Source organism: Ostrinia furnacalis, unplaced genomic scaffold, assembly GCF_004193835.3.
Source record: "Ostrinia furnacalis isolate ACB-3 unplaced genomic scaffold, ASM419383v2 OfSCF7032, whole genome shotgun sequence".
Taxonomy (NCBI): Eukaryota; Metazoa; Arthropoda; class Insecta; order Lepidoptera; family Crambidae; genus Ostrinia; species Ostrinia furnacalis.
Window position 1 is genome coordinate 135,050 of NW_021137271.1, and position 16,096 is coordinate 151,145.

General features: G+C 38.2%; 1 protein-coding gene across 3 annotated transcripts in view; it reads left to right on the forward strand.

Annotated features, from left to right (window-relative positions):
* The window catches only part of LOC114363232 (tubulin beta-1 chain-like), a 24,248-nt gene continuing 8,152 nt past the window's right edge, over positions 1–16,096 (forward strand). Inside the window, exons 1-2 of one of the 3 annotated variants that reach the window (XM_028318902.1) lie at positions 1–302; positions 4,043–5,314. In XM_028318902.1, the coding sequence (XP_028174703.1) occupies positions 246–302; positions 4,043–5,314 (1,329 nt within the window). In that variant the 5' untranslated portion in view covers positions 1–245. Of the gene's footprint in view, positions 303–4,042; positions 5,641–16,096 lie in introns of those variants that run through there. The other 2 variants (XM_028318901.1, XM_028318900.1) reach the window with 2 other exon arrangements.

The window sequence follows — 16,096 nt, forward strand, 5'->3', positions numbered from 1 at the left end:
AAACCATTACCTTTTAAAGCTGCAAGGATCTTTCCATTTGTGTATGACAAAATTCGCACGGTGTGAAGTTTGCCGCGGTTGCAGATGGCGGGCGCCGGCCAATGGCGGCGCGCCGGGCCCGCGCTCCGCGGAGGCGACGATCGCCTCAAAACCCCCCACCGACTGCGCTCGCTGTCAGATCACATCTTCGAAGCCGTGCGAGAGTCGCGGTGTGTTAAAATAATTTATTAAAATCAAATAACAAAATGAGGGAAATCGTGCATCTCCAAGCCGGTCAGTGCGGCAACCAGATTGGAGCTAAGGTAAATCTATTTTTTTCTACTTTTTATCCTAGTTCTCCATTGCTAGTTCATAACGGGTGTAACGGTTTTCGTTATCACCATGGAATTCCAATAGAAATTACGACTCGCTTCACTAGATGCTCGTTTTCATTTAATTATTGTAAGATTTTTTATAAATTAACGATAGATTGTGAATTACGATTGTCTCTTATTGCATAGTTCCGTTCGCTAGACAGGAATAGTAGACAAGGAAGAGTGTGTTCCGAATTTGAAATTCTCACGCGCGAATAGGCAGGGTTGTCACGCCCTTATAATTAATTTATGCTGCATTAATTATTGTTTTATTTAGATTTTTGTGTCGGATTCAAATAAAGTTAATACCTAATAATGATAATTATAAGGTTTTTCAACATCGAATTAAGTAGTTCATGTCTTATGCAAATTGATTATTAGATACGTCCTTCGTGGCGCTATAAGATAATTTGCATATTAATAGCTACATAACTTTGATAATGATTTTATTTTAGTATTTATAAGTAACTTGCGGGTTGCGAGCGAGATAACAGTTTTCTCTCCTCTTTTGATTTATTTGGTGTTATTGGTCATCATTCCTTATACAGACAATGACCAATCACACAGCCAATTTATGAACTCGTTCGTGATTTTCATTAACAAGCAATTTATTATTTTTGTTGTCAAGGAGTTTTAGTGTTTTATTTATCAAACTAACCGGTTTTGTTGTAATAAAATAATAATTATTAAGCAGTATATGAATTAACATAAACATCCCGTTGGCATTTATAGCACCGATATTACGACCGACATAGAAAATGGCACATTTTAGAAATTCACCATACACCGTAAATTATGTGCAATTATCAACTTTCCCATCAAATATATCGGTGAAACTCACGGTGCATAAATTACATGCAATTTTCAACCACCGGCTTTATCTTTGTCGATAATAATCTAGGCCGCCGTCCGTTCACAACATAATAGTAAAAATAGTATTCAAATTTTATGTAACAACAGACGACAATTAGACAATGCCATTCTGAAAACAAAAGAGAAATCTTGGGAGCAATGTTGTTCTATTGTTACAAATTAGACATTTGTATTCCCACGAAAGGCAGCCAATGGACATAGCTGAACCAAATGTTAAATATTAGGGCCAATAGATCAAGCCACCAATGTCTTGTACCGTAATATTAATTGCTCGTTTTACACGAAACCCGAAAACTGGGGCGTGTACAAATATCGGATTTGCAAAGACAAGATGCCATTGATCGACCCGTTATAATATAGCATTTCAATCCAATGCGTATAGTTTCTCTTCTTTTATTACTTCGCTATTTATGTCCGTACAAGTCATTGCTTAGTCAGATTTTGAATCACGAAGATGCCGTGGAATTTGGTCAGAGGAAAGATGTGTACTTAACAATTTATAAATAAATATACATGGATGATATACACATCAACAGCCCGCATCAATATCTCTTTGGCTGCCTTGTTTTAAAGTACTTTAAACAAATGTATGTTCTTTGAACCATATTTTAGCAGTATATTTTAGTGCAGACATGGCGTTACGGGCAATTTCACCAAATGATTGCGACCGAAACAATAGCTTTGAAAATGTGATGACCTCAACCGTTTTTCATACTCTAATGATCATGATAAATTCGAGAATGATTCATAACAGAAACACTGTTATGTTGGAGAAAAACTAAAATGATCAATAAATGTAGGCATTCCGTTCGCGCAGTTTTACTGTGCGGTTATTATAACTGGATAATAAATCGCGTGGAGAGTAATAAGACCGAATATGCGGCTTGGCAATAACTGCTCATATAAGACTATCTTATCTATATTCCAATAGAAATGAAAGTCGATAGATTACTGAGGGCGTTGACCCGACGGTCGACGTCCGAGCTTATAAATAACTTCCATCGCACAGCCATAGCAGAATGCACTCTCTTTTAAAACGCAATATTTCAGCCTCGAGAACCGTTAAGAGATTCCCAAGCCGCGAGCCCATGAATTATTTAGTTATGTACCTACTGCTATGGTGCTTATGACCAGAAAAGGTGGGAGTGGAGTTGCAAAATAGGTACTTACTGAATGTCTAAACTTGTTTTAAATTCCAAGCTCAAAGAGCTAACCAGCTCAGAATTTATTATTTCGGCAAGAATTTGCCTAAATGAATTTGAATAGACAGTTAAAAAATAGTGAACAATTAAAATAAGAACTAATAGTCAATAATTCAATAACACCTGCATTGAATATAAACTTATGCTTAAAATTGTTGAATACAAGCTCGTTTTAAAATCACAATTAATTTGTGAAATAAAAACATCTTTGCAGACCTAACAATGACCTACACAAAAGGCTCAGTACTTAGAAAAGGTCCGAGGAATGTTCGCCACAATTCAAGGCTCTTGCGGTTTGGTCTCTAGACTCTGAGAATAAGGCTCAAAGCCACTTTACACCTGCACTAAGAATGTCTAAGAAAGCCCATTGTAAATGCCAGGTTAGGGTTTCCCTGCGCGTGCGCCGGTCACACGGCACTTTCTTGCTTACTTATCTAGTTACTTCGAAAGCAGCCTCGCACAATCGAACACGATCACCTTTCACTTTTTGTTGTTATTAAAATCATTACTGTCATGATGTTTGAAAGTATCTTGATGAGTTCTTTTTGATGGATCTGTAAAGTCATATTCGATTAATCTTGGTTACGAAACATATTTGGTTTGGATGAGAGGGCAAAATGAGCTTGTTGCGAACTAGCGAAAAGACTGTGTTTCTCCTTTTAAAAGCAAAATCACTTGTGCCAGGTGTAATATTTTACAACTTTTGGTTAAAAACAACAAAATGAACATGTTTGTCGCTACGATATCAACTGTTTTAATTAACAAGAGGAAAAACAGGTCAATAAAGTTACAGAGCTGCCGATAGCATTGGCAAAATTAGCATAGCTCGATGTTATTCGTCGAATCTCGAAGCCCTGAGTCGAACGAGCCGTATTAGTCATTTTGCCTTATATGTCTGTGTCAGGCGAGCCACGTTTGCCTTACCCACACAGACGCCCACAGAAATGACATCATACTTATCGGTGTTCGTACTCGCTGCTGAATTTTAATACTTTTCAAACAGTCTCTAGGCGTTTACTCTAGGAGGTCTTGCTTCGTCAAGGATTTCTTTTCATGTGACGAGTTAACGACCAACTGGATTACAATAATTTACACAAACATCTGACCATATGGTCAGCGCCTGAAAATCAGGCCATGGATTTCAACGAGCGCCGAAAATTGAATGCTAATTTATATCGTAAGCTCGTACAAGACATTCACTACTTATATGGAGAGATAAAGCAAGTAGGGACGAGGCGTGGGCGTCGCCCGTCGCCAAGGCGAGTGCATTGTACACGCCCGCCATAACTCAAACCATTGTCTTGCGTAATCCTCTCCGTCGTCATTAAAGATGTATTATGTATCCTGTCTACCATTTACGCGATGGTTCATTGAGCTCGCGTCAACCAACTCAACTTTCCATTTGTGTACCATTCTACACTAAAAAGTTACGGCACTTGCTTTGCCATGTACTGGAGACGTTTCGAGATATCACTTAGGGCATGCACTAAACCGGTTCGAAAGCGAGGCGCACTTACAAATGACTCCCGAGAGCTTTCGTGTTGGAATTTTAATAGATATTGTTCGAGTTTGCGCTTGCAATCGTGTCTATAACGTTTTTTCTTTCTTTTACAGTTCTGGGAGATCATCTCCGACGAGCACGGCATCGACCCCACCGGTGCCTACCACGGAGACTCCGACTTGCAGTTGGAACGCATCAACGTCTATTACAATGAAGCCTCGGGTGGCAAATATGTGCCCCGCGCCATCCTCGTCGATCTTGAGCCCGGCACCATGGATTCTGTCCGCTCAGGACCTTTCGGACAGATCTTCCGCCCAGACAACTTCGTCTTCGGACAGTCTGGTGCTGGAAACAACTGGGCCAAGGGACATTACACAGAAGGCGCTGAACTCGTCGACTCAGTACTTGACGTAGTCCGCAAGGAATCAGAATCATGCGACTGCCTACAAGGCTTCCAGCTCACACACTCCCTTGGCGGTGGTACCGGTTCAGGAATGGGAACACTTCTCATCTCAAAGATCCGTGAAGAATACCCCGACAGAATCATGAACACATACTCAGTCGTCCCCTCGCCCAAAGTATCAGACACCGTCGTTGAACCCTACAACGCGACTCTCTCGGTTCACCAGCTAGTAGAAAACACAGACGAAACCTACTGTATCGACAACGAGGCTCTGTATGACATCTGTTTCCGTACACTCAAACTGTCCACACCCACTTACGGTGATCTCAACCACTTGGTTTCACTTACAATGTCTGGTGTCACAACTTGCCTTAGGTTCCCCGGTCAGTTGAACGCTGATCTTCGCAAACTGGCTGTCAACATGGTTCCCTTCCCACGTCTCCACTTCTTCATGCCTGGATTCGCTCCTCTCACATCCCGTGGCAGCAGACAATACCGTGCTCTGACCGTACCCGAGCTCACCCAGCAGATGTTCGACGCCAAGAACATGATGGCGGCCTGCGACCCGCGCCACGGCCGCTACCTCACCGTCGCCGCCATCTTCCGTGGACGCATGTCCATGAAAGAGGTCGACGAGCAGATGCTCAACATCCAGAACAAGAACTCGTCATACTTCGTGGAATGGATCCCGAACAACGTGAAGACTGCCGTGTGCGACATCCCGCCCCGTGGCCTCAAGATGGCTGCCACCTTCATCGGCAACTCCACCGCCATCCAGGAGCTGTTCAAGCGCATCTCGGAGCAGTTCACGGCTATGTTCAGGCGCAAGGCTTTCTTGCATTGGTACACCGGCGAGGGCATGGACGAGATGGAGTTCACGGAGGCCGAGAGCAACATGAACGACCTGGTGTCCGAGTACCAGCAGTACCAGGAGGCCACCGCCGACGAGGACGCCGAGTTCGACGAGGAGCAGGAGCAGGAGATCGAAGACCACCACTAAATGTTCGCGATAAAAAGCTCATCGCTTTAAAAGTACATGCCATTATATGTCTTGTTACTTTTTGTTTAAGTAACATTAATGATTCCTATAAATACCTACTGAGTATTGATTAGACATGCTTTCTAACTTTTAACAGAAGCACGACTAAAATTTCCCGGTCATGACATAATATGAATCGAAAGCATTTGTATTGTTAAATACATTCCTTGTGATTCTACCAAGCCTCGTTAAGAGCTAGATCTGAAATTGTAAAGGCTGATCTATTATATAGACATCTCTTTATGTATTTATGAAGTTTGGACGCCACGCCAAAGGCCAAACGTGAATAATTATGAAGGCTTCAATAACCGAAGTTTTATTACGATTAAAATTGTTTTGAACAATATAATTTAATGTATATAATAAAGTTTTTATTTATTTAATATTGTTTTGTTGTCATTCCTGATAAAATCCTATTGCTATACATATATCAAGATATCAATATACTAAAGTATTAAGTCAATTCTACAAATAAACAACCTTGAGAGTAGGGCATGTAATATCGGAAGGTTTTCAATTCCGATATTGGATTCCGATATTAGATCTCAATATCGGAATTCCGATATTAATATCGGAATTGAGTTCATGTGCTACAAAATTAATATTTGGTTATATTCGAAAGAATTCTGGATTCTGTTTACAATAAAATAATGATTTTAATCAAAATCTTTAATTTGGTACAAAACAGCACCAGGCCTCCGTCACTCGCCTATGCCGGCCGAGATAATTACCTACAGCGCGCGACAACTTCAAGTTGCAAATCAGTTAGGGCCGCCACGCGCCTGTGAGCACACGCGTATTTCTATACACGCTCGGTCGATCATCGTCGCAATCAAGGTTTATTGTTCCAACAGCACTGTTATTCGTCTTTAATGGAAAATCGTAATATTTAGGAATAATAATTAACTGTAGTGATTTAAATAATTAAAAAAATTACACTTTTTAAATAATTTTGAAATACTTAAATGACAAAAAACCGTAGCAAATAAAATATTTTAGCTAATAAAACATTAACTTTACTTCACCATGTCCATTTTCCGACACTGCACCTTTTAAAACTGTTTGTCCAATTTCGAATTATTATCGCAACACTGAAGTTTATTAATAGGTACTTTAGAGATGGTACGATTATACAAACACCACTAGATTAAAGTTTACCAATCGTAAATACAATAAATGCTTCTTAAAATTAAGTTTTTATTTATTTTACTTTGCTTATACAACCCTGACGCTTGAGCTGTGAGGTAGATCAATTCTGAACACAAAAAAATTGCGCTTTTGTGAGCGTAGTAGTAAGGTGCGATTTCGAATGCACCATGTGCGTTAGATATTTTGCATTATTATTATTACCGTTAAAATGCCGGCATCTGGTCCTACACAAAGGAGTGCAATTTCTGTTGCTACTATTATGTATTCTGTGACAGCACTTCATAAAATTGAACAGCACTGCATTTGGTTTTTTATGTGACAAGAGGCAAACGAGCAGACGGATCACCTGATAATGAATGGTTACTTATAATGAGCCTATATGGACTAGCAAATAATTAAAGTGTTTTTGTAAAATCACAGGTATCAAACAAACTTTTACTCCTTCATTATATTACCCTGTTTTATGTTGGCGGAACGAATTTTAGAGTCATTCAAATCACGTGTTACAAAAATTGTAGAGAGTGGTAAAAAACTTGAATATGCTTGTAATTTGTTCCATCCATCATCATCATGTCAGCCATACGACGTCCACTGCTGAACACAGGCTCCGATGCTGATTTTCACAATGGCCGGTTGGTGGCGGCCTGTATCCAGCGCCTTTCTGCTACCTTTATGAGGTCGTCGGTCCACCTTGTGGTTATGAGTCTTACGCTGCGCTTTCCGGTACGTGGCCTCCACTTCAGAACCTTGCTGCCTCATCGTCCGTCTGTTTTGCGTACTAAGGAAAAACCGTTGGAAGACCTTATCACAATGCTCGAAGACCCTAATCGAGTTTCCCAACAGGTAGGCCTTCGGATGAATATGGAAAAAACTAAGCTTATGTCGAATGTCCATGTTGCTCCTTACCCAGTTTCGGTTAGGAGCTCAATTCTCGAGATTGTTGACAAGTACGTATGTCTTGTCTATCTCGGACAAACGATCAGCTAGGTAGTTAGATGCAATTTCGAGAAAGAGGTAAATCGTCGAATACGAAGACGAAAGTCTTCAATTAGTGTGTATTACCAGTGATGATATACGGCTCGAAAACGTGGCCTTTGAATATAGGGCACAACGTGCTATGGAGAGGGATAAGCTTGGTGTTTCTTTACGAGATCTAATCAGAAATGAGGAGCTCCGTAAACTAACTAAGGTCGCTGACATAGCCCGACGGATTAGCAAGCTGAAGTGGCAATGGGCAGGGCACATAGTACGCAGAACTGACGGTCCATAGTCCAGTAAAATTAATGTTTGAAAGGGAGTTGAGATGTCGTTCTTTGTTGACCAAGTACCTATGGCAATTGCTAAAATTGATTTAGAACAAGTTAAATTAACCATAAATAGTAAATATATTAAAATATTTGCAGTAGAACAAAAAGTGATGGTGAGAGACATGAGAAAATCATTGGTCTTTACCAATAATGTACTTTGGGCTTTGTGGCAGGTTGTGGCGAGTTTAAACGCTTTGTTTAAAATCTCAATTAAAACTTTTATCTGATTCCGATATTACGATATTGGGTCGCTCAATATCGGAATTGAAATATCGGATCTCGCAGTCCGAGATTCCGATATTACGAGATTCCGAGATTCCGATATTCATGCCCTACTTGAGAGACCTTGATAATGTGATAATTACTTTATCAAAGTTCATTTTAATACACAAAATCCACGTCGCTTAACATTTAAATAAATAAAAAATACCATCTACCTACCTACCTAAATATCTTATGTCATAGCTGTAAAAAAAAAACTAGTCAGAAGTACGTAAGTAGGTAGGTATAATAAATAAATTATGAATTAATAAAGTATGTCACGGTCAGAAAAAAGGAAATTACTCCCTCTGGGGACTGGCTTCCGAGAATTTATCGACGAAATCTTATCGTTTATCATTAAAACAGTAATTTTTATTGACCAATTTAAGAAGTACCAAGTTGGTCAGGCTCGGAGGGCCTACATTGGCACGTAGGTACCTGACATCACTCGCCTTGTTTCTATATTTAGAAATGCATTTATACATAACGACCACACAATGAAGACCTCTGTCGGTCCCAGTTATGAGCGGCGTCCGTTCGTTTTTGATATTAAATTGCTGTCGTGGGGATCCAGTTATGCTGGCCATGATATCTCTGATGTCAGCGACACATTCATCACAAACAACCGTGCTTATGTCACGACAGTTTGTGCAAACAGGTTAAAATATTTAGATCACGCGAGCGACACATACGAGTCTATTGGAAATGATGATTACTGTTGACTACTGTAAGTGACATGGTTAACTAATTAGATCATCAACGCTTTCGTTCAACTATTTACATTTGCATACATGCTAATGTTAATGAAGGTCTTGGAAACTACAAGCAAAAAGAAAAACTCGGGGAGGTCACTGAAAGCTTATTGTATGTAACCTTTTTAGTAAAGGAAAAACATTTTTTTTATCAGACAAACTTGTTTGCGTATCTGTTATCTGTTAATATAATATGTTTTTTATAATTGCATAATGTAGTTCATACACAATATTGCGATTATTTAATCGATGTAATTTAACACACAAAATAATGAGCCGATAAAAAAAATTACAAACAAAACTACTCACAAGGTTCGATCCAAAATAAGGCATGAGTCAATTGGTTAAGTAAGTATAATATGACGCATACTTTTTTGTTTGCATTCGTAGTATTGAGTTTGTTAAATAAAACTTACACAGTAATAGGTACGGTGACTAAATGTTAAGAGAAAAATAGAGTTATAATTGAGAATGTTACTAGGTATGCAAAATCACTTGAAACCTATGTTACAGTTAAGCTTTTACATTTACAAATACATTAGTTTTTATTTCATTCAAAAATACCCAGTAGTTATGATTTTATAGGCATTCAAAGTTCGCTTAAATATTGAGTCCCGCCGACGGTCACGTGACCCCGTGTGACGTACATTCACAGCGTCCCCGCTCACTAGAAAACGGATTTAGACATACTTAAATATTTTTTTTTGTAAATACAAACTTATTATACATATTAACACCCAGACCCATCACAGAAATTAAAATTGAACCAAACCCAAACTTGATGCGATTGTGTCGTTTTATTGCGAATTACCTGCCAGCTCCATCATTAGACCTCGATTACTATATAGAATTAAAATACTCATCAATACAAAACGAACGAGCCCAAACTCGATGCATTTAAGTCGTTTTATTATAGAGTTCCTATGGCCACCTTCCAGCTCCATCATCAGATCAGCTCCAAGTCATCATAATATTGCATGGTCATCCAAATCACATGTGTTTGCGAAATTTCAGCTTAATCGGTTGCCTGGAAGTGGGTCTTAATTCAGCTTGCAAGATTCCACCCATACAAATATGAACCAGTCACTGTAATATGACGTCACGCGCATAAAATGGCGGGACTTTTAAAATTCAATATCTTGGAAACTAATTGACGTATCGAAATAAATCTTTCACGTGTATTTTTTATTTTTAACAGAGAATACAGAAAGCTAAAAAACAAAATTAGTGAACATTCTTCATTAAAATTTTGTATTCTTGATTTTTTTCCAATTTGTTCAACCCTAGCTGATTCGAAATTCAAATTTTCAAATCAAACGTCACTGTCACTTGTCACAAATAAACGGGTCGTGTCGTGTCGTTTTCCTAAATCTTCAACCCACTAAAATATTCCAAGGAGATTCAAAAATAGAACCATATTTTTATGCAAAAGGAAACCACCCCATTCATGAATGTGATTTCTCTGTGTCATTGGTGGACTTGGTTGATTTTACGGATTACCCATCATCTGATTCTAACCGTAGAAGTTTTTTTTTTAAATCAGGTTGAAAATAAAGCAGTGGGAAAATGTTGATTTTAATATAATTCACAATAGGAATTTCACAAAGTTACCTAATGTCAAATAATATAAGAGTAAAGTGTGTGCGAGTGTTTTAAACTTATGTATCTTCAATAATATTTTAAACATGTACAGATAAGAGATTCCTATGCAGACAGTAGGTAATAATAAAAGTATTTTGCATATCCATCATGTATGAATTCACGTATGCATTAAGATATGCACTATCTTAGTTAGGCCACACGTTCATGGAGACTTGGACCGTGAAACGGGGCGTGAAGTTCTAATAATCAAACAATTTATTATGAAAACGTATCAGAGCGTTTACAAAGTCGCGGTTTTTCACGCAGTTTAAGTAGTTGTGGTTTAGTTCAGTTTTAATGCGAGCTATTTTAGTGAGCTTTCATTTGCTTCGTGTTGGAAACAAATTGTCATATGGATAAAAATTTCATACTGTCTGGACTTGAACTAAAATTTACTACCAGAGAGTGGCTGAAAATATTACGATTCACGCCTACTAAAAGTACCTACATAACCTACCTACCTACGTTGATGGGCACTCACTCAAGCAGTGAGTTCCGAGCTCCGGTACGCCCCTAGACACCTACCTGTCTTGTGCCCAGGCGCTGAGCCATCCCTAAAATTGAGGAACAGTGACATCCACGCACATGGTAACATAGCGGTTGTAAGTAGGTATATGCCATATTGACTCGTCTGATATTCTGCTCATCCACGATGTATCGCGTCGCCTGACGTCACACTGCTAGAATGCTATAGTTACTTATTAACGTGATATAAGTGACGTGAAAATCACGGTCTCTCTTCCACTTCCTAAGCTTCTATATTTTTATGTCAGATCTTTGAAGATAGTTAAATTGCTAGTAAGTAGGATTAGCAATGACCGCGTTGCGTGGTGAGCGAGGTCAGCTGAAGGCAGTTCCTGTTGTCGTGGTGATTGTGGTGAATGAAGTCCTCCCACATGGAGTGACGTGTCCTCTTGCGCTGTCATTTGATTGATATCTCGGGGAAATGTATGGGCTGCGAGAATACAATTTAGTACGATCAAGATCAGCACTGCTGTGGTAGCGATATCTACAATCTACAGTAACTCCACTTATGAAACTGAGTTATGCTACATTGATGGAGAATCAGCGTAATGAACTCTTTCAGATGAGCTGAAAGGATTTTTCATAGCAAAAATTGGAGTTACTGCTGATATTGCTAGCACGGCAAAGCAGGTAGAACATCCCAACTAATATTATAAATGCGAAAGTAACTCTGTCTGTCTGTCTGTCTGTCTGTCTGTCTGTCTGTCTGTCTGTCTGTCTGTTACGCTTTCCCGCTTAAACCTCGCAACCGATTTTGATGAAATTTGGCATAGAGATAGTTTGAGTCCCGGGAAAGAACATAGGATAGTTTTTATCCCGGTATTTGAAACAGGGACGCGCGCGATAAAGTTTTTCTGTGACAGACAAAATTCCACGCGGGCGAAGCCGCGGGCGGAAAGCTAGTGAACCTATAAAAATAATGGGTTAGAAACAGAAAACCGTCTTACGATAAGTTTTGAGTTCAGTGAGGAAAGTTTTTAATTTCATTCTGAATTACCTAGCTACCAATCCTATAGTTCATTAAGCTGAAAAGACTAACATCATCAAAGTAGGTACGAACAGGAAAAGGCACAAAATTTCACCAGCCAAAAGGCTTAATAAATATCACTTTGTATCTGAAAATGGTGTCCGGACCAGGCGCCCTGAGATGAGTGCCTTTTTGGGCGGCGATCGATGTGAAAGTCTCCAGTCGTGACTCAGCGATTACGACATCTGGCAGGAGGGTTTGCAGTTGTTTGGTGTACATGTCTGGCCTTATTTTGGTAGTTATTTTTATTCAATGAGGGTGTTCGCGATTGAAAAATCCGCCAGATGGCAATACATATGGATTTTGACATATCTGTCAATGTCATGAGGTCCAAATGCTGCATGATTGGTGGATTTTGACATATCTGTCAATGTCATATCAAAATCCACCAATCATGCAGCATTTGGACCTCCCGTCTACGTATTGCCATCTGGCGGATTTTTCAATCGCGAACACCCTCATTCTGTGTCAAGAGACGAGCATTTTGTATAGAGGCCACGATAACCAACTATCGTGCTGGGAATCAATCAAACCATTGATTCAGTACTTAGGCTCTTTCCAGGGCTTTTATATCGCTTAAAATTTTTTTTTTTTTTTTTATTCTTTCTACCTCTAGCATGGTCACCAGAGCCTTTTTTATTATGTTTTAGTCAATTTTCTTCTATGGGTTTTAAGGTTTTAAGTTTAATTTTTGTGAGTATTTTCTTGAGTCGTTTTCTTTTTTGTTTTTAAGTATCTGTAGTTTCTCTCTAAGTGTACTTTTTAAGTTTGGTCATGTTTGGTTTTTGCAGATTTATCTAGTTTAAATTTTGATTTTACTAATTTTTCTGTTTCTAAATAATGTGCTTGCCAGATCATTTTTGTTTCTAATTTTGAATTTTGTTACTTATCTTGTATACCTTTTAAATGTTGTGCTTTTGTATTGATCATAATACTAAGTAAACATTTAACTTCCCTTTATTACCACGTATATTTCGATAAGTTTTACTTTCAAACGGGTCAATTTGGCCATCAAATTGCCTCCAGTTTGTTTGCCGAATTTGTGAGTAGGTTTTAATTTTGAATTTCGAAATTTACTAGCCAAAAGTATAAAATTGGAGTCTTTCTTTGCCGAACGTAAAAGGGTTAATTTTGATTCACCTAACCACCTAACAATTTTGTCAAGGAGTTTGTGAGATGTTTGGTTCATGAGCTGGATGTTGATCACGCCTAGAACTATGTGTGGGAGGTTACCTGACCAGTGGACTGCCATACTGTCGTGGGCTGAAATAATGAGGTTTTAATCATCTCAGAATTTGATCCATCGTTTCAGCCAAATGACGTCCACTGTTGGACAAAGGCCTCCCCCAAGGTTTTTCACAATGAACAGAATTTGATACTTGCAGAGTATTGACTGCAGAAACTGCAGAAAGCGATGTGTAAGTAGATCGGATCAAGTAGGTAGGTATCTATTAATTTTAGTTTAGTCAGTGTCATTTTTGCCGCAAAAATTAATTTGTCGGTCAGCCAATCAACAATCTGCTTTTCTAATTTTTTTTTTCATTTTTAATTTACACTGGGCTGTCATTGAGTGTTATTTTTATAACGTCTTATGAACTGGCTTACTTTCAATCACATGTAATATTCATTTCTTGATAGCTCGGGAATCAATTAAGTATTATTTATTGAATAGACTTCAAAATGTGACAGTAAATAGAAAAGTTAACGTGTGACTCGCACAACTTGAAAGCTAACAATGTTTTGAGGTTTAAAATAGATTTGTTTGGCGATGTCTCCAGTTCTACAAGCTGATTTTGGTCGTCAATGTATGCGTTGCAAAGAGTAAGTATCGCCAGACGAATCACTTTGGGTGGCGCCACTGTACAGTGGTGAAATTGTACAATTTGTAGGCCGTAAGAACAGATGGTAGACTTAAGCGATGTACCTACGCAATGTACGCAAATAAGTATTGTCACTTAGTGCATGCTTTGTAGGTAAATAGGTTAGATCGAGTATTGAGAGCTATTGAGATTAGCTAGACCTTGACTGCATCTAAGCCATTGTACCTACCTAACCTAGGTTGCCTAAATGCCTAGGCCAGTTTCATAACAAAAATAATAACTTGCGTCCCAAAAACCCCAAGTAGGTAGGTTGGGTAGGTGCTAGGTCTACAAGATTTCCCGTAAATCTAAATAAAGGACAACCTTACTACCACAATCCACACATCATGGGGAAAAAAAATTGTTCTATGACTTGCAAATTTGCATAAAACTAACTCGTCTTCCCATACAAAGTTTTTACGGGTTGTCCCCAATAAAATTTGCGGGACACCTGTAATGTTGTACCTACCTACCTACTCGGCTGTAGACCTAGCACCAATGCTGATAATGTTAGTGGAGGTCAAGTTTCATCAGTAAAACCTACAGATTCTCTAATTAGACTGCACTTGCCTTGCTTAGCAGTCCTAGCAAATGCGGGTCTAGTCTTAGATTAATAAAGCCTTTATTAATCTAAGGGTCTAGTTAAACCACAGAATAGGTTACTTACCTTCTATGGCTAGACTTAGCCTTAAGTAACCTTTGGCAGCGGCCAGCTTGGACACGCCCGGAAAAATGCGGTGAAAAGACTTCAAGACCTGCAATGCAATAAAATACAGATATTCAGGCTTATTTTGTGGCAAACTGACAACTCAATAACCAACTGTTAGGTCTGATCATGGACCTACAATTTTTTTTATTGGTCCATGGGTCTGAGTAGGTAAATCATTTCAGTACTTACCTAAGGCTTTATTAATCTAAGTAGGACCTGGGTTACCTACGCCATATCGAATGACAAATGATCGAAAATCAAAATATCGAATACGTTTCATCGAACGATCAAAATATCGAACGATCAAAATATCGAATGCTCAAAATATCGAACGTTCAGAATATCGAACCATCAAAATATCGAACGATCAAAATATCGAACGATCAAAATATCGAAAGTCGATATAAACGTTTTTATTAAATTTCATCATGCATCATTTCTTCAAGTTTATAAATTTTGAGAAATAATGTCCGTGGGGACCTATTATAAGCCTAGCCTGTCCCAAAAAGGAAAGTTCAGAAATGATGCGTGATGAAATTTAATAAAAACGTTTATATCGACTTTCGATATTTTGATCGTTCGATATTTTGATCGTTCGATATTTTGATGGTTCGATATTCTGAACGTTCGATATTTTGAGCATTCGATATTTTGATCGTTCGATATTTTGATCGTTCGATGAAACGTATTCGATATTTTGATTTTCGATAAGTTATATGTTAAGTTTTAATTTATTTAATTTCTATCAACTTAGGAAACTGTAAATGAATATTAATTAAAGTCAAGATATTTTTCTAACTACAAAGACACAAAATCATTTCTATTTTGTGCTGTAGATGTAAATAGGTTTATTTGAAACAGGATCCGGTAATATTTATCGTCATGATGATATACCTAGGTAGGTAATTTACTAACAAGATCTCTTTTAGCCATTAATATTGAGTTCAATTAAATTCAAGTCCTTGCTTGTAGTTACCTACCTACCTAACATTAGATAGTTGGTCCCACCTACACAAAAATTATTCCTAAATTGGTAGCTATAGGCTCACAAATAGTTATGACTTAACAACAGTAAAAGTGATTTGTATTTATCGGTACTTTACTTACTTGTAAATACTGCTAATTGCAAAACAAAAGAACGCCCTACATCAAAATTAACATCTTATTTACCTATTATTGTTAATCTGTTTTCATTTTTTTGCCGGCCGGCGCCGTGCTGTATCACCAAGTACCAACCTTACAACGTTGAAACATCTGCGTGAATTTCATATTTTCTCTAGCAATATTTACAGCTCTGATATGAAATTAATCATCAAAATACGTTTATAAAAGTTAAAAAGAACTTTTCTCATCGTAAATAGAGGAAAAAACGCGTTCTTATAAAATTATAAAAAAAAAATAGATCGATACCGCATATGTCGTAGTGTTGGTACCACTGATTACAACATGGCGTCGTCGACCAATAGGAGGCGACCACACAAAGTTTGCGCTGGGA